This window comes from Cadophora gregata, assembly GCF_030347475.1.
Source record: "Cadophora gregata isolate MNR1 chromosome Unknown scaffold_2, whole genome shotgun sequence".
Classification (NCBI taxonomy): Eukaryota; Fungi; Ascomycota; class Leotiomycetes; order Helotiales; family Ploettnerulaceae; genus Cadophora; species Cadophora gregata.
Genome location: NW_026695925.1, coordinates 833,215 through 853,374, shown reverse-complemented (window position 1 = coordinate 853,374; position 20,160 = coordinate 833,215). Strand labels below are relative to the sequence as shown.

Genomic DNA, 20,160 nt, shown 5'->3' with positions numbered 1-20,160 from the left:
ATTCTAATTACTAGTAGAATATAATAAATACTTTAGTAAGACTAGAATAGTACTATTTAAAGTATAAATACTACTATAGTATAATCACGTGTGTAATTAAGTAAAGTTGTTATTATTAATTGATAAAAAAAATTGTTATTTAGATTTTGAATTATTAAATTTAACCTATCCTCACCTAACAGCCTAGCCTAGTGTTGCCTCGCTCCCTGTTCTCGCTCCCGATCTCCCCGGTGTTCCTCCAGCCAACCACCTCCCGCGCACCTACAGTCGTCTCCACGTTGGGGTACTTCTACCGCATTCAAGCTGCCTCGACAGATTCTGTACGACACCTGATCGAATTTCCGCGACGACCCCACCGAGAGAGAATATGCGCCTCTGGGGGAGGTATTATCTGAGCAACCTGGCTGCAAGGAGGATTACGAGAGCTCCAACAACCTGAGCGCGCAGTCCAGGCCTCATCCGAGTACACATACACTCGCAGACGAGCTCGCTCTTCCTCTTCCACGCGCAATGTCCCCTCCGCAGTCTGCAGATGGCACAAGCAGGTCAGCCTTGTCTCCAGTGGAGACTAAGCCATATATTCACGATTCAGCCGACTCCTTCACCTACCTCCTCCCTCCGAGGCCGAACCCCTCAGCAGATACCGGACTGGCGATCAAGAATTGCGACGATGTTGGCTCCTCTCCACCATCTCCAAACAGCATGGACGTCTTCACCATCGGTCCTGTGACTGCACTGAAGCTGTTATGTGGAGGCATTGAAGCACTTGTCAGGATCACCGGGGATGTTCCACCGACACCCCCGCCAGCATTTACAACACCTCCTAATATGCGTGGAATGCAGGCCGAGAAGGAAAACATTGCCAGAAGCAATTCATACAAAAATTTTGCTGAGTTGCATAAACGCCCAAGGACACCGTCAGCATCAAGTGGAGGATCGGAGGATATCGATGGAGTAAACTTCAAGAAGACCCCTATAGGCAGCCCGGAAGTTGCCCCATCGCAGCCGTATATTATCATAGGAGACAACGCCGAGCCTCTTAACATCCAGCACGGTGCAATTACGCGGAAATTCTACTCCAAGCATCCACCTCCAATTTCTCTGGAGGATTATTTGATGCGCATCCATAAATTCTGCCCTATGTCTACAGCGGTCTATCTGGCGACGAGTTTCTACATCCACAAACTAGCAGTCGACGAGAGAGCAATACCGGTCACCAGGCGCAACTGCCACCGACTGCTCTTAGCAGGCTTGCGAGTCGCTATGAAGGCACTTGAGGATCTTAGCTACCCACACTCACGGTTTGCGAAGGTCGGAGGGGTCAGTGAGAACGAATTAGCAAGACTGGAGATCAGTTTTTGCTTTTTAACGAACTTCGAGTTCAAGACGAGCAAAGAGACATTGTTGGAGCACGCTATCAGTCTCAAAGAGATCTCGTCACTTCAAGGAGCAGTGCATTTTGTTCCGAGGATGCCGTTAAAGACCAAGAGGAGACCGACTCTTACCACTGTAGGAGTACAGGAAACAAAGCAAGAAGTTACAGCGGATGCATAGATTGCCATGGTTCGTTAGAGCATGCGCTCGCGCTTCAACGGCCTTTGGGCCCTTTACGCACAGAGAGGGAAGATCCAGCAGATTCCTTGGCCATTTTTACTTCAATTTTAAGAGGCGGCTTGCTTATTTACTGGTTAGTGAACACCAGCATGGACTGAGATATGATTGAGAGGAAGGATATTAGTGGGTCTTCCTGCGCCCTACTTCTCACAAGGGGTTTGGAAATATCTGACGCGTAGGATTTCTTTGATTTGCATCTGCGTTTGCATACCCCGGGCGAGATCGATTCCGGAGCTTGGCGTTCGGGTGGTAGGTCAGAATGGACGTTGCCTGCTAGCAGTTGAGAAGGCTTGCTACCTACCTTAGGCAAGGCACCCAATAATACGTAGGTAGTCATAATTATGAATATTAACATGCGGACTCTGTCCGATTCGGTCGAAACATGTTCCATGGCACTGCTCAAGTAGGCGATGTGAGTCACTCTGCAACTTCACCCCATATCTCTGTAGGTATACAATGGAATCTTGGAAGGGCTTACCTCAGGTACCTTCAATTGTACCTAAATTACCTACCAGGTAGGTAAGGTAAATATCCCAACCATGTATCACGTGCTGCTGCAGGTACGCCGCGCTTGTTTGACCACCCCACCTGCCTGAAGCGGAATCGTGGTGTTTAGCAAGACCCGACTCGAGCGACTTTCCATCACGAACGTGTTCACCTCATGCCACCTTACTTCCTCTCGTAGCACAGATAAGGTAAGTCGCGCCAAAGACTGATCAGGTATTTCTCATAAGCTGACCACCTCGGCCGACCAGCGATTCGCTGTACGCCAGGAGGCTCACCACCTTCACTTGGACGGACCTGGACTCTTAATGACCCCACTCAGCAGCATCCAAGATTCCCGTCCCGTCGCTTCCTCGCTTGCAGCTTCCTCGCCCTGAGTCTCGCCATCGAAGTCGAAGCTACTACACATTCTCAGATCCTCAACGATGGCTAACGTCGACACTGTTCTTGCTGGAAAATATCCAGCTAGAGCCCACGCTAAAGCGGTTGTGAAGTGGATGAGACAGAAGAACCCCAATGTCACCGGCGTTTTATATCTCGAGGGCCAGAAGACTCGAATGATCGAGGATAACGACAGCGAGGCACCTTTCAGGTCAGTGCTCCTCCTTGTTGTTGAAGTGAGCCGAACTAGTACCGGGGTCTAGGACTAAAATGCGGTTTCAGACAACGACGATACTTCTATTATTTGACAGGTTGTCAGCTTCCTGATTCATACTTCACTTACGACATCGAGACTGAAAAGTCGACACTTTTCATTCCTCCCATTGAGCCCGAGACTGTCATTTGGTCTGGACTTCCGGTTTCGGAAGAGGAGGCGTTGTCCAGCTACGACGTTGACAATGTCCGCACAACAGATGAGGTGGCCGCTGCGCTTGCTCATGGTGGATCTATTGTCTGGGCAATCCAAGACCAAGTTAGCGACCACATTACCTTCCTTGAATTTGACGATAAAGACTATACTCTTCTCAAAGTAGCTATCGAGGAGTGTCGAGTCATCAAAGATGAGTACGAGATCGCCTTGACGAAGAAGGCAAACAGCATCAGCACCATTGCCCACACAGCAGTCTTAAAAGCTGTGAAGACTGCCACGAATGAAAGGGAGCTGGAAGCGCTCTTCATTCAAAAATGTATCGCAAATGGAGCAAGGGAGCAGGCGTATCACTCTATCGTTGCCAGTGGAACTGCAGGAGCTACATTGCACTATGTGAACAACGCCCAGCCGTTGGCAGGGAAATTGAACCTCCTGCTAGATGCCGGTGGAGAGTATCAATGCTATGCTTCTGATATTGTAAAACTCCTGAGCTTGGAAACGAAGTGAGCTGACCAGGAGCAGACGAGAGCCTTCCCAATCAACGGAAAATTCAGCACCGAGAGTAAGGCCATCTATGATGTTGTCTTAAAAATGCAACTTGTTTGTATCGAGATGCTCAAAGAGGGGGTCATCTGGGACGACGTCCACCTCAAAGCACACGAAATTGCCATCAATGGCCTCCTTGAGCTAGGGATACTACAAGGCAACAAAGAAGATATCTTGCAAGCCCGCACTAGTGTCGCTTTCTTTCCTCACGGCTTGGGACATTACCTCGGTATGGACACCCATGACACCGGTGGGCACCCCAACTACGAGGACAAGGACACGATATTCCGCTATCTAAGAGTCAGAGGCGCCCTCCCAGCTGGGGCAATAATTACAGTTGAGCCTGGAGTGAGTATTCGCGGTCCTTCATTCCGGTCATCTTTAACATTTGTAGATATATTTCTGTCGATTCATCATCGAGCCGTACTTGAGAGACCCCATTCATGCTGCGTATATCAACTTTGATGTTCTCACTAAGTTCTGGGACGTGGGGGGCATAAGAATTGAGGACAACATCCTGATCACGAAGGACGGCTATGAGAATCTGACCACTGCCGTCAAAGACGTTGCTGACATGGAGAGGTTGATCAATGGATAACGATCGGGAGCCGTCTGCTCTGCGCAGCGTACGTCACTGCGGTCTCTAAATCCAAGTGGACTGCGCTATATGTTTCTGGACCCTTGGAATGAAAGCACCGCAACAGAAAATTGCTAAATGAGCGTTTCCTTACCCATATCACATTCTGAGCTATGTTTGAGTATGGCACGATGGTATGATCATTTAACGCCACATCTCCTCATGCATAGGCATCCATTCGGTGCTACATACATCATCTAGGAGCATTCTTGAGTTGTTTGAGAGCCGCCGACTCCCTTCAAATGTACCGCAATCTGTCCGACCGTCAATGTGAATACAAAGTGGCCGAGGCGACAAGGTAGTCTAAGTCAGAGCGTCATATTCTTCTCCCTCTACGTGAATAGATGCCAGCATCGTGAGTTCTTAGCCAAGCCGCGTGGGCGCTAGAAGCAGCATCAGCTGTACTAGATCCTTCCCACTCTAGAAATGGGGTGACGTCCATTCCTCCAATTTTGATCTCCTCACGAGGGTTATAAACTAACCTGTTTTCAGCTCATCTGAGAAGATGGAGTAACAACGCTGTATGCCCAGGTTGGTTCCAACACCCGTTAAGTGTATAGTGTCAGCAACTCGACGGTTTCCAGATATGCTCGAAATTTCGAACTACCCTCTCTGCGTTCCAAATGTACGATTTCATATTGTAAATAACTCTCGGCCATTGGTCACTGACTCGAGGATCATTCAGTCCTTCCACCTGTTTAAAAACCTCTGCATATCATCCGTCGGTGAAGATGCCGCAGCAACCTACGTGTGTTAGTAGTGATAGCCGGCGACGGAGCGTGCTACATACAGTATTTGCTCTACTGGAGATGCTATATGTGTTGGACTGAGTGAGAGTCGTCACTTCACTTGGTACTGGTAGAAACGTGGTGGCGAACTGCACAGCAGACGTTGGCCATAGCGGAGCGGTATTGGTAGCAATTATTGCCGTTGGAGGGACAGGTTGCATCGGCGCATATTTCGTGAGACCAGTTTGAAAGTTATACGGAGTCGCCCAAGCGTCTTCACCGATTGTTCCTGTGGCTGCATTCGAGATAACATTATTGACCGTTGGTGGACCAGAAGTACCTGAGATAACCTTGACAGCTGCAGCAACTGTTGGATCGAATATACCCGTCATACCAGTAAGTGTAAATCGATTAGAGTAGTTCCAGACGGTACCCCCAGCTGTAGCGACAGACAGCATTCCAAGGAAACTACGAAAAATCAGCGGATTGCGTTCATTAAATTTGATGTGTGGGATAACACACTATGCATTTGTACCAATCCCACCAGTAGCTACTGGGACTGTGACGCTCACGGATTTTCCTGCCGCTGCAAAAGTGGAAGCTGATAGCTGATATAGTTGTGCAGGCGCTGCATTTGAGCCAGAAAATAGGAACAAGGTGTACGATGAGAGGTCTGCCAGAGCAGGTGCATCTCCTGTGTCATCCCATGTGACAGTGAAAGCTGTTCCACCGGCTATCGATGCTCCAGCAGCCGGCGCTGTGATTTTGACATCGGCCGATATCAGCGGAAGGATGACAGCGAGGACTTGGAAAGTCGAGAATCGCATAGTGATAGCTCTGATATGTTGCCCGTCGTCTAGGGGCTTACAAAAGAACGAATGACTGAGCTTGAGTATTCTATATTAGTTGTGCGATGAAATTCAGTGCGATAGTCCGTAGCGGGTTGCAGCTTCCAGGTGGTTTGTGGTGTACTGCAAAGAATCCGAACAGGAACAAAGTTGGTGAGTGAACTGAGGTGGAGTGAGGTGATGGATGAAGTCCAACGGAACCTAGTGCATGAGTGCAGACGCCCAGGCGCCTCAGAGGGCTTAATGTAGGTCCATAGGCAAGGTACCTTGTGTAGAGGTGTCTTATCGTTATCGAATGTCACTACTGCGTAGGCTGGTGGACCCCGCACCGTGGGTAACCGCTGTCTCGCATTATTCATCTATAAAGGTACCTCCTATTGAAATCCCGCATTTTACCTCGAAGCATAAACACAAACTCGATAGTCAGACACCATTACCTTTCAGTCTGTATCCGGTTATCGTCGCCACACTCCCTTTCACCCATCAGCAGCCATGCCTATAACATCAAAACAAACTGTTCCGCCAGCCATGGCGATGAGTGCCACCGAGTTAATTGGGAACACTCCACTCGTGCGTCTCAATAAGATCCCTCAGAGCCTAGGAATTGAAGCCGAAGTTTATGCAAAAGTCGAGCTTTTCAATGCAGGTGGTAGTGTGAAAGACCGCATCGCATTAAGGATGATCGAGGAGGCGGAGCGGTCGGGAAGAATAAAACCTGGAGACACTCTGATCGAGCCCACAAGCGGAAATACGTATGGTTGGCTTGCAATTGACTTGAAGAAAATCTGACGGTTCGCAGCGGAATTGGTCTCGCACTTGTTGGAGCAATCAAGGGCTACAAGACCATCATCACTCTCCCCGAGAAGATGTCGCCGGAAAAAGTAGCCGTTCTTCGAGCACTTGGCGCCACGATTATTCGTACTCCAACTCAAGCCGCCTTTGATTCCCCGGAGTCGCATATCGGTGTAGCCAAAAGACTACAGAAGGAGATCCCCAATTCGCATATTTTGGATCAATATGCAAACAAAGACAACCCTCTGGCCCATGAATACGGAACCGCACAAGAGATATGGAGCCAGACCTCTGGACAAATCAAAGCAATCGTGGCAGGTGCTGGAACTGGAGGGACAATTACTGGTTTGTCGAGAGGTCTGAAGAAGTATAATCCTGATATCAAGGTCATTGCTGCCGATCCATTTGGCTCTATTCTTGCTCTGCCAGAATCGTTGAACCAAGAGCACGCAAATGAAGCATACAAAGTCGAAGGAATCGGATATGACTTCATACCAGACGTATTAGACCGCGGGGCAGTCGATGTATGGTACAAGACGGACGACCGAGAGTCTTTTGCGTATGCCAGAAGACTCATTGCTGAAGAGGGTCTCTTGGTCGGGGGCAGTAGTGGAAGTGCAATTGCTGCCATGGTCAAGGGCGTTAAGGAACTTGGCCTTGGTCAAGGTGACATTGTAGTGGTTGTCTTACCAGACAGCATTCGCAGCTATCTCAGCAAATTCGCCGACGATGATTGGCTGGCAGCAAACGATCTTCTTCCCCCAACACCTCCGACGACGTCGCCCCCGTCGCCCATTCTTCAATCTTCGTCGACCAAGAAGGATCCTTACCATGGAGCCACTATCAAGAGTCTCCGACTAAAACCCGTGACAACAGTTTTGTCCAACACACCATGCACAGAAGCTATAGAAACCATGAGGGAAAAGGGATTCGACCAACTTCCTGTCCTTGCACCAACTGGAGGAAAGCTTGTCGGCCTGGTTACTCTCGGCAACCTTCTGAGTTGGATTAGTCGTGGCCGAGCAACAGGCAAGAGTCCAGTCTCAGATGTCATGTTTGGCTTCTCTTCGATCCCGGAGGTTGTCACAGATGCCAAAGATATCAGCAATCTATCCGAAGCACCAAATTCCAACGGTATCGAAGAAGGTTCAAACGGAAAGACGCAGAAAACACCGAAGAGAAAGTTTGTAGAGATCACAGTAGATACCCCGCTTTCTGCGCTGAGCAAGTTCTTTGAGTGGAATAGTGCTGCTATTGTAACAGAGAAGAGCAGCGCCGAGAGCAGTGGGCTTTCGAAGCCAGTGGCAGTTGTCACCAAGGTTGATTTGTTATCCTGGATGGTCAAGCAAACCTCCATATAATTTTAAATGAGAATATGTGGTAAACGGAGTGGCGTTTGGTGTTGGTGCTAGGTCAAGTAGATTCAACAACTACATGTCCGCTGGGAGAGCTCCGGGGCACGTGGGCAACTGACTAGCAAGATGCAGAAATCAATTTCAACTGACTGCGGGAGGCAATAAAGCATTGTGCTATGTGCAAATAGTATGACTTGGAACTGCAACCATAAGATGATTCATGGACCATGTATGCATGTTGTGGCGCCACTGCTGCAATGACTGTGAATTTTGAATCTCAGTTGCTTGACCTCTTGCCTGTACTGCACAAGGGTGGCCGCCAATGAATCTAGCCCAGATGAACAACTCACCATTTTCGCTGGATCTGCTCGTTTAGTTTGAGGCTTAGCTATATTGGCGATGATGATACCAGCGACTTCCACATGGCAGCAGAATACAGACGTTCTGTTGTATGTAAGGTTGCCTGATGGGTGCTGTAGAAGATCAGAGTGTTCAGAATGATTGATGTTCTTTTGATCCGCCCAGATATCAAAGCCTCTGTGAAATCCATTCCCACCACCTTTCCACCGTAGGATCATCCCCAAGAATATTGCCCCCAACGACTTCTATCGCGATATCAAACTCCTCCATCTGCGAGAACTTGAATTCTTCAGATCCCATCTCCCCTAGCCAGTCGTCTTTCTCGTTAACATCATCATCCATACCAATTCCAGAATCTAAAAGTCCCTTCGATCTTGACACCCTGACTTTTGAGACTGCACCTTCCAGACTACTCTTCACTAAAGCCACCGGGAGTGCAGTAAAAAGATCCATCTTGTTGGCTGCGATCAAAATTGGAATTGCTTTCAAAGCCTTTGTCGTCTTGGTTCCCACCCTCTTCTGCAGGACCAAGAGGAAATCATGCAGAAAATCGGCCGTTTGCCTCAGACCCTCATCTCCTGCGGACAACGTAGCAGCATCGACGACGAAGATAAGGCCTTTTAGGTTTTGCAGTTTTGTGATACATTCTAGGGCATGGTGTCGCAGTTTACCATGGCCAGGAGTATCGACCAAGAGGAACTTCTTGTGTACGTGGCTCGAGGGGTCGTTGGCCGAGCGGTACTGGTTCGACTTGGCCACTGTCCCAACGGGAAGATGGCATTCTACGGCGATCGGAGTTTGTGAGGTATGTGTTGATGCATTTGCGCCCCGTTCAAACTATCTGAATGTCAATTTTCGCTGTGCCGAATTTGAAATGGGGTAGTACCAAGGTTAGCAGGGAAGTCTTTCCAGAGCCACTGGGTCCGACCAGAACGATATATGGTAGAGTTACGAGTCCGCTGGTCCGGAAGACGAAGCCATGAAGTAAAATAGGGATTGAAATGGCGAGAACGATGGCAATGAAGAGGCCGATAGGTGAAGGAGTGAGTAGTGACTGCGCCCACTTTTCAATTGTTGATGAAGACATTGTTACCAAACTTTTCTCGAGACCGCAGAGCTTGAGCTCCGGCGTCGCTGTCGCTCAACTGGTGGTTATGCAAGGTGGGGAGAATGAACTTGAAGGTGATGGGTCAGGCGAGCAGAGCTGCTTCTGAACCGACGAGGCTTAGACCCTGGTACATAATTCATCAGCCTCGCGAATTACAGTCCAAGCCCCTGGGAATTACAACCTCCGCAGAAAGCCTCTCGGCCAGCTTATCTCCATCTATCTATCTGTATCCATCGACGACGGCATGTATCGATCGCTCACATGCCCATAGCTCGTCACTTGCCATCAACACACGCGCCCAATTGTCCACCAGCCAGGCCCAACCCCTTTGCCGCATTGGCCGTGTGCTCAACATGCCCGACGCAAAAATCGCAGCAGCGACAATCCAAAACAACTCGTTGATGCTTTCCAACGGAATTGGAAAGGCTGCGGCAGTTGCGCCCAAGCTGAGCGATGATGACCACGTTGAGATGGAAGATATGCTTCCATCGGCGCTGGAGCATAGTCCCGAAGACGATATCATGCAACTTGCACGACTAGGAGACATCCAAGGAATCGAGAGACTTTACGAAAGCGGCAAATTCGATGCCAGATATTGCGATACTGAAGGAATCACTCCATTACATGTAGATAGGTCTCGAATGTTTTTTCTGAACAAAATTGCTGATTAGTTTCAAGTGGGCCGCAATCAACAACCAGTATGCAATGTGCCAATTTCTATTGAAAGCGGGAGCCGACGTCAACAAGAAAGGAGGAGAATCGGTGGCTACTCCTGCTATGTGGGCGGCACAGAGGTGTCATTATTACACCGTGCATCTTTTGCTTGAACATGGCGCGGATCCTCTAGTCACCGACGTTCAAGGTTATAATATCCTCCACCTTGCCACATTCGAAGGCAACATTTTTCTGCTTGTCCTCTTGCTACATCAGAATATCAATGTTGATATACCCGATTTCCAAGGGCATACTTGTTTGATGTGGGCGGCGTATAAGGGGTATCCTGCATGTGTCGATTTGTTCTTGAGATGGGGAGCCGATGTTCATTCTACGGACGAAACTGGATTTACGTCGCTACACTGGGCTCTTGTTAAGGGGTCGCAGGGCTGTATTCAGAAACTTGTTGAATATGGCTCGGATCGGTTTGCCGAAACGTCGACGGGGAAAACTCCAGCTATTACTGCCGAGGAGATGAAGACGCAAAGGATGTGGCACCGAGCCTTAAAAGAATGCGGGTATGACGAGGATGCCATGCCAAGAAGTCCCGAGTTTCCAATGTCCTCGTGGCTACTGAAAGATAAGCGCGGGTTCATGAACAAGTTCTTCTTCTTTTGGCCATTCCTGATAATCTGGACCATGGTTATGATTTCAAGTCACATGGTCGTATTTGCAGGTCTACCTCTAGCTCTCTTGTCAGGCTATACGATGCAATGGGTCGCGCTACAATTAATGGAGTATGCACCCTCTGACATGAGGCATATCCACAAAACTGTAAGGTCTTTGATAGTATTGAGGAGCCGCACTGACTGATTAGCCTTGGCTGGCAGGAATATTTGCTGGAACTCTTTTCTGGGTGGGACTCAGGTGGTTAACACATATACTTCCTGGTAGGAGTTCCATACCCCATCTCGCTACCCAGCTAATAAGCTTCAGGGACCTTCTCTGCGTTCCCTTTCAGTAACACTGTGTTCGGAATATCCTACAGTCTGTGTGGCTATTTTTATTTCTGTACAATGGCTTATGAGCCTGGGTTCGTTCCAAAGCTGGGCGGACTCACTCAACAGAAAGCTATAATTGACGAACTACTCGCCTTGTGGAAATTTGACGAGAGCAACTTCTGCGTCCATTGCATGGTTAGACAACCATTAAGAAGCAAGCACTGCAAAAGATGTAATCGCTGTGTGGCAAAGCATGACCAGTAGGTTGTTGTTGTGATCTCCATGCACAGTTCTGATACTCTTGTAGTCATTGCCCATGGGTGTACAACTGCATCGGGATCAATAACCATCGTCAATTCTTCCTCTATCTGATTTTTCTGGAACTTGGCCTGTTCTTCTTAGTGAGGATCGCCTTAGGTTGTGAGTTACCCCGTCCCAATTTCGGCACAAGTCTAATTAGCATGCAGACTTCGAAACTATGAGAGAGAATGGAAGTCCAGACTGCAATATGTTGGCAGAACCCTTATGTCGCATTGTAAACTCGGATCCTTACACTTTAGTCTTAGTTATCTGGGGTGTGTTACAGCTGACATGGGTTACCATGCTGCTCTTTGTTCAATTGGTACAGATTTCCAGAGCCATGACGACGTGGGAGAATATGAGGGGATCGCACCACGACCACGGAAACAAGATTTCAGAAGCGTTTACGTCGGCGCTCACGACTGGCACAACATCCCGAGCTGGAGCTCAGATTGGCAACATAGGGCTGGGCCCTGATCCGGCTCTGCCTCCTACACACGCCCCTAGGCACAATCATCATCACAAGGCCGGCTGTTTTGCGCAATGGAAGAAGATTCTTGGCGTGGATACCTTCGTGGAGACGGCTCTCGACTACAATGGGGGCAATCGTCCTCGGCGTAACCGAAATCCATTCTCGAACGGGTGCGTGGGAAACTGCAAGGACTTCTGGTGTGATCCAGCACCAGTGTTTGGAAAGAGGGAGAACGGCACTGCAATGCTCGGGGGCCAGGTGGTGGACTACACGGCCATGTACGAGACACCTCGGCTGATGACAATGAGGAGAGGTGAAGGGGCATACGAGAGTGTGCCTGCGGACGACAGCGTATGATATTGGACAAAGCATAACCCAGGTAGCACATTATATCAATTTAATGACGAGAAGCCTGCTTTCTATGGGATGACTTCTCGCAAAGAACCGAGCTTGACTTTGCTAATTATACCTGAAGCTACCCCGTCATCCTCCTTAACGTCTCGGTCCGGAGAGGGACTGTTCTCAACAGTAGGCCCGACACACCGGAGCCGATAGCAGTTCCCGCTGTTAGCATTAGATCCGAGTCTCGCTTAGAGGGCAAAAGCTAAATGCAAGGGGCCAAGGCAAGTCAAAATTTGCTGGACCGAGGCAAGAATTGGCTGATATAGGGGCGCAGGCTGGCAGGGGTGCTTGAGTGGCGTTGGTTGCAAGAAATAATAAAAGAACCCTCCGCTTCTGTTGATCTAGTTTGGTCCTCCCATACTGTAGTACTGTATGTAGAAGAAAGCTTCACAGCATCAGCAATTCAATCTTGGACGGATTCATGAAACTAAGTTCTGCGATGCTAGGTGACGTTAGAGCAAGAACACTGCACTCAAGTATATCCCTCCCTATGCTCCTAATGCTTGCATGCATCTGGTGCATAAACAATAATGTACGAATTGGAACACAAAGATTGCGCCCATCTCGCCTCGCCGGGAAATGTCGGATCTACGGTGGTATGTCGGCTGACTAGGTAGTCATGATCCCAGTACGTTGAGGCTGAAACTCCATAATTAATCCCTGTCGTGCAACCAGCGCCATGCAGACTTTTTCACTGACAGCGTCAGTTTCACATCAGCATTACTGAACTGTATAATAGTCTGTATTGGTAGCTTTGGATGGACCACAGCCAGAAACGCTGCTGCTGACCATGACATGGCTGGCTTTTGCAAAGACGACTTCTCTCACTCCGTAGATGCACTTCACTTCACTTCATATGCCAGCAGTGGAAAGTTATCTCTGCAGATAGAAACGCATAATCCATGGATAATCCATGAGCACGAATTCCGTGACTCGAGCATGCCCGCCCGCAAGAAGCAAACAGGGAATGAGACAGAAATCTTTCTGTCTTATCCACTCACCCACTCCCAATATCCGCGATCTTCCGATCCAACCACTGCTCCCTTGAGCTCCACGGCACATCCAGCATGTGCGACCCTGCTGTCCAGTTGTTGCTCTTCAAAGCTTTGTTATCACCCACTCTGGGACCCGTTCTCAGATCCACCCATATAGCATTTGAGCCTCAAAGAGGACAAGTGACCTTGAGGCCTCAAACCCAATCGAGCTTTTTCCGCCTGCCGGCCAACACCCTCAGACCACTGCGTGGAGGGAGCTCTTAGACGAGAGCGGTTTTCTGTCCTCGCGTTCCCGAAAAAATTCTTTTCCTCGAGCTTCCATCCTTTCTGCTGCCTCTTGAAATCATCAATTCCAGCACAGCTTCACCACTCCTCTCCATCTTCTCCAGACTTTTGTCCTTCCAATTATCTCCACATCTCACACACCCTCACACACAATGGCCGCACGCATGTTCGCCCCAAAGGTTGCCTCTCTCATGGGATCAACCTCTACAAAGGTCGCTCGCCCTGTCATCCGTAGCAGCGTCAAAGCCAATGCTGTCTCCCAGCGCGCCTTCTCTGGTATGAACCATCCAAATAAAGCTTTTCAGCGGTCAATGGCTGTCTGCCACGCTCAACTGATGGCTTAAACTGAACTGACAATTGGCACAGGTGTCCGCTCCAGCACCCCTTTCCAGACCATGAAGCGTCAGCAAGCTTCCCAAATCCTCGCTGCCACCACCCGTAATGCCATGGGCCGCCAAACCACTCGTTCATTCAACTCTGAGATCGCCACTGCCATGGTTCAAGTCTCCCAGAACTTGGGTATGGGTTCCGCTGCCATCGGTCTTGGTGGTGCTGGTATCGGTATCGGTATGGTCTTCGCCGCCCTCTTGACCTCCGTCGCCCGTAACCCAAGCATGCGTGGACAACTCTTCTCTTACGCCATTCTCGGTTTCGCTTTCGTTGAGGCCATCGGATTGTTTGATCTCATGGTTGCCATGATGTGCAAGTACGTGTAAATGGATGATACCATTGGTGGAAGTTTAGGGCGAGGAAGGCTGTGGGATAGACTATAGATGGATAGACCATAGACGATAGACTGTACAGTACTCTTCTAGAAGCATTAGAATCGATGGAAAATTAGCATTTAGCGGTCTGCCGTTCCTAACAATTTTCTTTGAGGCTCATCTGTGCAAGACTGAATGGAAACGCATAGCTACCATGTTCGGACAGAAGCTCACCACTCGGAAAGCTCGAAGCAGGATACGGTTGGAATGAGCTTGGAAGCCAACCAGGGTTGTGCAGCAGTACTGTTGTCTCGTAACGCATCAGTACTGTATGGTAAGAGGCCTCAGTAAGGGCTCATTGGTGGAATTCTTGTGCAACTGTAGACACGATGCCTTTGGATGGGTGTGTTCAGCTGGGGACTTTAAGAGTCCCAGTTCCTTCACCGGCGTTATAGTAGACCAGTGAGCGAAAATAGACACATATGCCAACGTAGCGTGATCAAAGAAAGTCGGATATGGAGTACAATGTAGCAACAGTGTGAATTGGATCAGGAAGAAGAAACCTGGATTGAGGGATAGAAGGCTGGATAGAATTTGACGTGTTGATGATGGAGGAAGAAAAAAACAGAGAGAGAGAGAGAGAGAGAGAGAGAGAGAGAGAGAGAGAGAGAGAGAGGGTGGGACGAAGGTCGGAAGGAGAGCAAGCATGGAGGCGGGAGGGCTTGGACACCAGGTTAAATTTACCTTGGTCTGTCCGGGGACCCCGCACAGGACGAATCCAATCGTCCAATGAGACTGAACGCCACCTAACACTGTCCAAAGTCACCATCGAATCATGATTCATGGCACAAAGACATGAGATGAGATGAGATGAGATAAGATAAAAATGAGATGAGGTGAGATTAATGTAACTTAACACGAGTAAAAAAACGCTCGCCTCGGATGAGATCAATACAGATGCAAATTCCAAAAAAAAAAAAAAAAAAAAAAAAAAAAAAAAATCAAACAATGGATACCCTGATGCGAATATCGAAATACTGTTTAGCTAAGTAATGCACGGAAAGATCGCCATACGCAGGCATGTCATCATTTCAGCCCTGATGCTGAACTAAGCCGGCACGCCACGCCTGCATGGTCTGGATAGCCCCAATCCTTACCTCGGGAAGCAGAGGAGGGACGGGCGGTTTAAGATATGTCAAATCTGCTACCTATACAGGCAGTACACAACTGTCCTTGAATTCACTTTTAGGCGGCAACTTTCACATATCGTCCTCTCTCGACCCTGTCTCCACCACAAACCAAGTAAGTGACACCACTTAAAGGTCTCTACTTCCACTTCTTCTGTTCTTCGCGTCTGGAGAAGACGGACGCGATCATGACGCTGGCGCCAGAACCGTATACTGTCTCCATTCCTCAGGATAAGATCGACAGCTTGAAGACTAAGCTATCTCTTGCCGAGTTTCCTGACGAACTGGCAGCGTCAGAATGGGATTTGGGTGTACCATTGGCGGACATGAAAAGGCTCACAAAGGCTTGGGAGCAATGGGATTGGAGAGAAGCAGAAATACGCCTCAATCGGGTTCCTCAGTTCCATACTCCAATCAATATAGAGGGGTTCGGTGATCTGGATATCCATTTCGTGTGGCAAAGAAGCGAAGTGAAGACCGCCATCCCGCTTCTGTTTGTTCATGGATGTACGTTGTCGTGCGACCCATGAGTCTTTGGTATAAGCTTACCAATGATAGGGCCAGGATCTTTCATAGAAGTGCTAAAAATACTTCCGCTACTCTCCAAACCTGGTGGTCCAGCTTTTCACGTTGTTGCGCCGTCTCTTCCTAATTTTGGATTCAGCGAAGGACCGAAGAAACGAGGTTTCGCCGCTGCACAATATGCAGAAACTTGCCATAAGTTGATGCTGTCTCTCGGATACAACGAATATGTAACGCAAGGAGGCGATTGGGGCTTCACAATCACACGTTCAATCGGCTATCTGTATCCAGACCACTGCAGAGCAAGTCATATCAACATGGTCCATGCCCATCCACCAACATTTATGAAAAATCCTGTGCTTGCACTGCAACACTCTCTCACGTCTTACTCTCAAAGAGAGGAGGATGGATTCAAGCGCACGAGGTGGTTCTCCAAGGAGGGTAGAGGGTACAACCTAGCACAGTCAACGAAGCCGCAGACCTTGGGCAAGTCCTTCGAATTCCAGTATTTGTCGACTTCATGCTAACTCTGTCCAGCTTACGCTTTGAATGACTCACCGGTGGCCCTCCTAGCCTGGATCTATGAGAAGCTACACGACTGGACGGATGGTTATCAATGGAAAGATGACGAAATCCTTACATGTATGTATTGGAGAAGCCCGGTGCTTCCTCATCCAATTATTTCATGATATCTCATGGTTTCAGAGAGACATAGAGGCAGCCACTTGCTAACTAGCCTTTTCTTAGGGATAAGTATTTACCAATTCAGTCGCATGGGACCTGGGGCAGCACACAGGATCTATTACGAAGTGCAGCACACTCAACCAGGACCAGGGAAGACGACTTCTGCAGAGACCAGTGGATACATTTGTGTGAAACTGGGACTGGGTAGGATCTTAGACACCTTGTATACGTGTATCCTGACAAGTGAACAGCATACAATCCCAAGGAATTAATGGTATATCCGAAAACATGGTGTCGTACTCTGGGCCCAGTGGTTTACGAATCCTATAACAACTCCGGAGGTCATTTTTACGCTACTGAGCACCCTGAATGGTTAGCAAGGGATTTGAGGACGATGTTCGGGAGAGGTGGTGGAGCTTTTGGTGCTGTAAAGAACAACAATGGTTATGGTAGCGACCGGGCAAGACTTTAAGTATGTAGGAGGTGGATCTCGGGAGAATTTTGCGTGTTGGGTCTTGTATAGAAGGGTTACTAGATCAATTGTCGCTTGGCGTAGTCGTTGTGTTGTATGGTAAAGATTTGTATGACAAGCAGACCCCCTCTTTTGGCTAGAGTCCCGTGTATAATAGTACAATGACTCGCGTAGATGATATGATGATGTCTCGAAGCTTGTAAATCCATCTCAGGCCGGGATGCAATAGTATCACATGTATAGCCAGACAGATAATGGCCAAATGGAGCTGCAAGCAGACTTTCTTAGTGAATGCCTTGCCTTACCCTGCCCTGTCACTGTTGATTCTCCCACGACGTATTATTCGCTGGCCAGCGCTATATATGCACCTGTCGCGCATCTCCATCCGGTAGGTGTAACTGTAACCACCATATGTCCGCCACTGGTCTGTACTCGGCCGCAATCGCGCCATCTTTTCCCTCGCAGTATAAAAGCCTGGGCCTGTGAAAATATTGTGCCTCGATTGACCGCGCTGCTAATGGTATGTTCCCGTTCAACTTGCGAGACCAACATCTGGCGATTACAACGCTGGATGCTAATTCCATTTTCTAGCCTCCCCAGCGACATCTCCCACCTTCTACACTGCCTGTAATTCAGGACAGGGAATTTCAGTGTAAACTTCAACGTGTTGAGAACTCCTAAAATATTTGCCTTTTTACCTTGCCCGGAACGTAACTAATAATACGATTGTCATCAGAAGGTCCGTCGACGTGCCTCAAAGACATGTGACCCATGCTGAAGCAGGTAAATGAAATGTGACGACAAAACTGCCATGTACGGGATGTTAAGTCTACGGATATGACTGTGTGTACATCGATGCTCGCTCTTAAAGGAAAGCATCGGTCATGGCGAGGTCAATCTCAAAGTCATCGCCTCTGGAGGTGAGAGTTTCTAAGCCAGTTCGAAAAGTGCTTCATCTTCTGGCTCATATATGGTCTCAGAAAGCGTTTTCCACGCTCCGCATGCAGTCTACTGCTTCATCAGTCTCTGAAAACCATGTTCACGACTGCAGATAGTGCTACTTTCACCCTCAAAGTCTTGGGATTGCTCTAGGAATGGAGACCCCACCAAGACTACGGTCATTATTTGGTCTGAAGCCCGGTACACGAGCTGAAGTAAAGGCTGCGCATGAACACAGTATCTGCAATTCCATCGCGTTGGATCAGTTAAACCAATATTCAGCCGTGTGTTTCAACGAAATACACCAACTCTTTGATATATTTGACGAAGATATGCTCAAGAGGCAGTGCGCGGACTCCTTCTTCTCGCCAGATTTAAGCCGAGTGGATCAAGCGTTGTTTTGTAGCGTGGTTGCTCTGGGTTCATACCTCTTGGGATCCGCGTCTTTTCATGCCGAAACAGGAATAAGGCATGGGCAAAGTCTCCTGGAGAGCAGCACAGCACATGCGCCTGCGCCTGCGCTCCTCTCACTGAAACATGTTGCAGCATGGATTCCAAGAGCAGTATATCTTCGACCCACCTCTCTTGGATGGCGATGTGCGCTGCTGTACATATTGCGGAGGCAATCGAACTCCGCAGAGAGATCAACGACAGTCAGATGAGGTGAACACAGCCTGTGTAGTCACAGAACTGGAGATAGACATCAGGAGGAGGATTTTTGGGTCACAGCTGTACAGCATCACTTCTTTGCCTCTGAGCATGGGAGGACAGCTGTACCGCTTGACATCACCGGCTTCCACATCTGCAGCCCCGAGATGGAAGTTACAGGGGACATGTGTGTCTCATGCAGTCTATACCGTAGACTATTCCGTCCGTCAGCATGTTGGAGAGTATGAACGCCCCTGACGAAAGCATTATCGATCTGAGCTAAAGCTACGATTTTTACTTCTTGAAAGCACACGCAAATTTCTGTGTCTTCAGAAAAGCGAGATCGTTTTCATCGCTGGATGTTGTACGGCTACCCTTGATGGTGTCACCTTCCTGTTTAGAATGCGGCAGCCGTGGTGGAATGTTGTCGGGGCACGTTGTTGGGGCACCTGTCCGCAGTATCTCTGTACTTCTAGCAATGGAGACGCCAGGGAGATTTTCGATGGTACCTCTCGCTATGAAAACATTAGAGAAGGCAACCACACAAGTCGACTCCCGCCAGCCCAGAGAAGCATTGAGGACTGCTCACTCACTTGTATCCGCAGCTCGTGAGAAAAAGAGTCGAGACATGAGCTGGGACTTGGAAAACTTGGACAAGGCTGTTCGGGTTCTCAACGGAGTGCCTTTCTCAGTGTATCAGGAGGAACTGTTACAGACTCTTTTAACCGAGTGAGATCCAGGCCCCAATATTGTTGTATACTATAACCCTATTCATTGGCCCCGTGCTAGGGCCCTTGATAGGTGGTTTCATTGACGAGTCTACCATCTGGTCAGTACCAAGGTCATCGATTGCCTGACATTCCTCTTACTAACCACCAGAAAACGAGGGGATGGACTTTGTATGTTCTTCTTATATGGACAAAACTCACATGTATCTCGCTGATCCTCATTCCCGAAACCTATCACTCGGTCTTGCTCGCCAGAAAAGCCGCTGCTGTTCGGGAGCGTTATCAGAACAGCAGCTATTACTGGGCATTCGAGCATGTCAATGTCTCGAAGTCAATTTTGCAGACCATATCTCATTACCTGCATCGACCTCTTCAACTGCTTCTGCTAGAAACGATGTGTCTGTGTTTGTGTCTGTCCTCTGCGCTCCTCCTTGGAATTCTCTACCTCTTCCTTGGCGCCTACCCTTTCGTATTCAAAGTCAATCATTGCTTTGACTTGTGGGAAACAGGGCCCAACTTTCCTTGGCTTGACGATAGGCATGTTAATTGTTATGTCTTCCAATTCCATCTGGCATCGAAACTATGCCCGCTTGGTAACCCGATCAAGGAGAGCTGTAAATGACGAGCAGCTGGAGCCGGATCCGGATTTCGCCTCCCCCTGCTATCGCGCGCAGGGTTTGTATTCCAGTCGGACTTTGTACATTTCGCCTGTTTCTCGATCTCTCAACGAGCATGCCAGCTAATGTGAGTTTCACAGTGGTTCGGTTGGACGACATTTAATTCGATGCACTGGGTCGTCCCGATTGTTGGCAGTGTCTTCTTTGGTTTAGAGTCAGTATGGGCAGAAGCTACTTAATTCGTTGC

The 20,160-nt window shown here is 48.7% G+C and overlaps 8 protein-coding genes across 8 annotated transcripts; 6 read left to right on the top strand and 2 right to left on the bottom strand.

Moving 5' to 3' along the window:
* Positions 1 to 510: 510 nt before the first annotated feature.
* Positions 511 to 1,554, top strand: ONS95_007625 (uncharacterized protein; the record flags this gene model as incomplete). The annotated part of the gene is made up of 1 exon (XM_058501140.1): positions 511 to 1,554. The coding sequence occupies one exon, from the start codon at positions 511 to 513 to the stop codon at positions 1,552 to 1,554; it is 1,044 nt and encodes a 347-aa protein (XP_058362457.1).
* A 989-nt stretch (positions 1,555 to 2,543) lies between these two features.
* ONS95_007624 (uncharacterized protein) lies at positions 2,544 to 4,073 on the top strand (the record flags this gene model as incomplete). Its single annotated transcript, XM_058501139.1, has 4 exons — positions 2,544 to 2,710; positions 2,782 to 3,406; positions 3,452 to 3,823; positions 3,870 to 4,073. 4 exons carry the CDS (start codon positions 2,544 to 2,546, stop codon positions 4,071 to 4,073), a joined length of 1,368 nt encoding a protein of 455 aa, XP_058362456.1.
* Positions 4,074 to 4,793: 720 nt separating this feature from the next.
* On the bottom strand, positions 4,794 to 5,667 carry ONS95_007623 (uncharacterized protein; the record flags this gene model as incomplete). Its single annotated transcript, XM_058501138.1, has 3 exons — positions 4,794 to 4,856; positions 4,903 to 5,308; positions 5,363 to 5,667. The coding sequence occupies 3 exons, from the start codon at positions 5,665 to 5,667 to the stop codon at positions 4,794 to 4,796; spliced, it is 774 nt and encodes a 257-aa protein (XP_058362455.1).
* Positions 5,668 to 6,180: 513 nt separating this feature from the next.
* CYS4 (cystathionine beta-synthase) lies at positions 6,181 to 7,841 on the top strand (the record flags this gene model as incomplete). The annotated part of the gene is made up of 2 exons (XM_058501137.1): positions 6,181 to 6,440; positions 6,488 to 7,841. The coding sequence occupies 2 exons, from the start codon at positions 6,181 to 6,183 to the stop codon at positions 7,839 to 7,841; spliced, it is 1,614 nt and encodes a 537-aa protein (XP_058362454.1).
* A 522-nt stretch (positions 7,842 to 8,363) lies between these two features.
* ONS95_007621 (uncharacterized protein) lies at positions 8,364 to 9,282 on the bottom strand (the record flags this gene model as incomplete). Its single annotated transcript, XM_058501136.1, has 2 exons — positions 8,364 to 9,032; positions 9,082 to 9,282. 2 exons carry the CDS (start codon positions 9,280 to 9,282, stop codon positions 8,364 to 8,366), a joined length of 870 nt encoding a protein of 289 aa, XP_058362453.1.
* A 374-nt stretch (positions 9,283 to 9,656) lies between these two features.
* AKR1 (palmitoyltransferase akr1) lies at positions 9,657 to 13,438 on the top strand (the record flags this gene model as incomplete). The annotated part of the gene is made up of 8 exons (XM_058501135.1): positions 9,657 to 9,929; positions 9,982 to 10,791; positions 10,835 to 10,907; positions 10,954 to 11,218; positions 11,266 to 11,378; positions 11,426 to 12,109; positions 12,206 to 12,353; positions 12,407 to 13,438. 6 exons carry the CDS (start codon positions 9,657 to 9,659, stop codon positions 12,085 to 12,087), a joined length of 2,196 nt encoding a protein of 731 aa, XP_058362452.1. The 3' UTR covers positions 12,088 to 12,109; positions 12,206 to 12,353; positions 12,407 to 13,438.
* A 126-nt stretch (positions 13,439 to 13,564) lies between these two features.
* Positions 13,565 to 14,128, top strand: ATP9_1 (ATPase complex subunit 9; the record flags this gene model as incomplete). The annotated part of the gene is made up of 2 exons (XM_058501134.1): positions 13,565 to 13,688; positions 13,779 to 14,128. 2 exons carry the CDS (start codon positions 13,565 to 13,567, stop codon positions 14,126 to 14,128), a joined length of 474 nt encoding a protein of 157 aa, XP_058362451.1.
* Positions 14,129 to 15,491: 1,363 nt separating this feature from the next.
* Positions 15,492 to 16,981, top strand: ONS95_007618 (uncharacterized protein; the record flags this gene model as incomplete). Its single annotated transcript, XM_058501133.1, has 5 exons — positions 15,492 to 15,810; positions 15,862 to 16,311; positions 16,363 to 16,467; positions 16,573 to 16,713; positions 16,761 to 16,981. The coding sequence occupies 5 exons, from the start codon at positions 15,492 to 15,494 to the stop codon at positions 16,979 to 16,981; spliced, it is 1,236 nt and encodes a 411-aa protein (XP_058362450.1).
* Between the last annotated feature and the right edge of the window lie 3,179 nt (positions 16,982 to 20,160).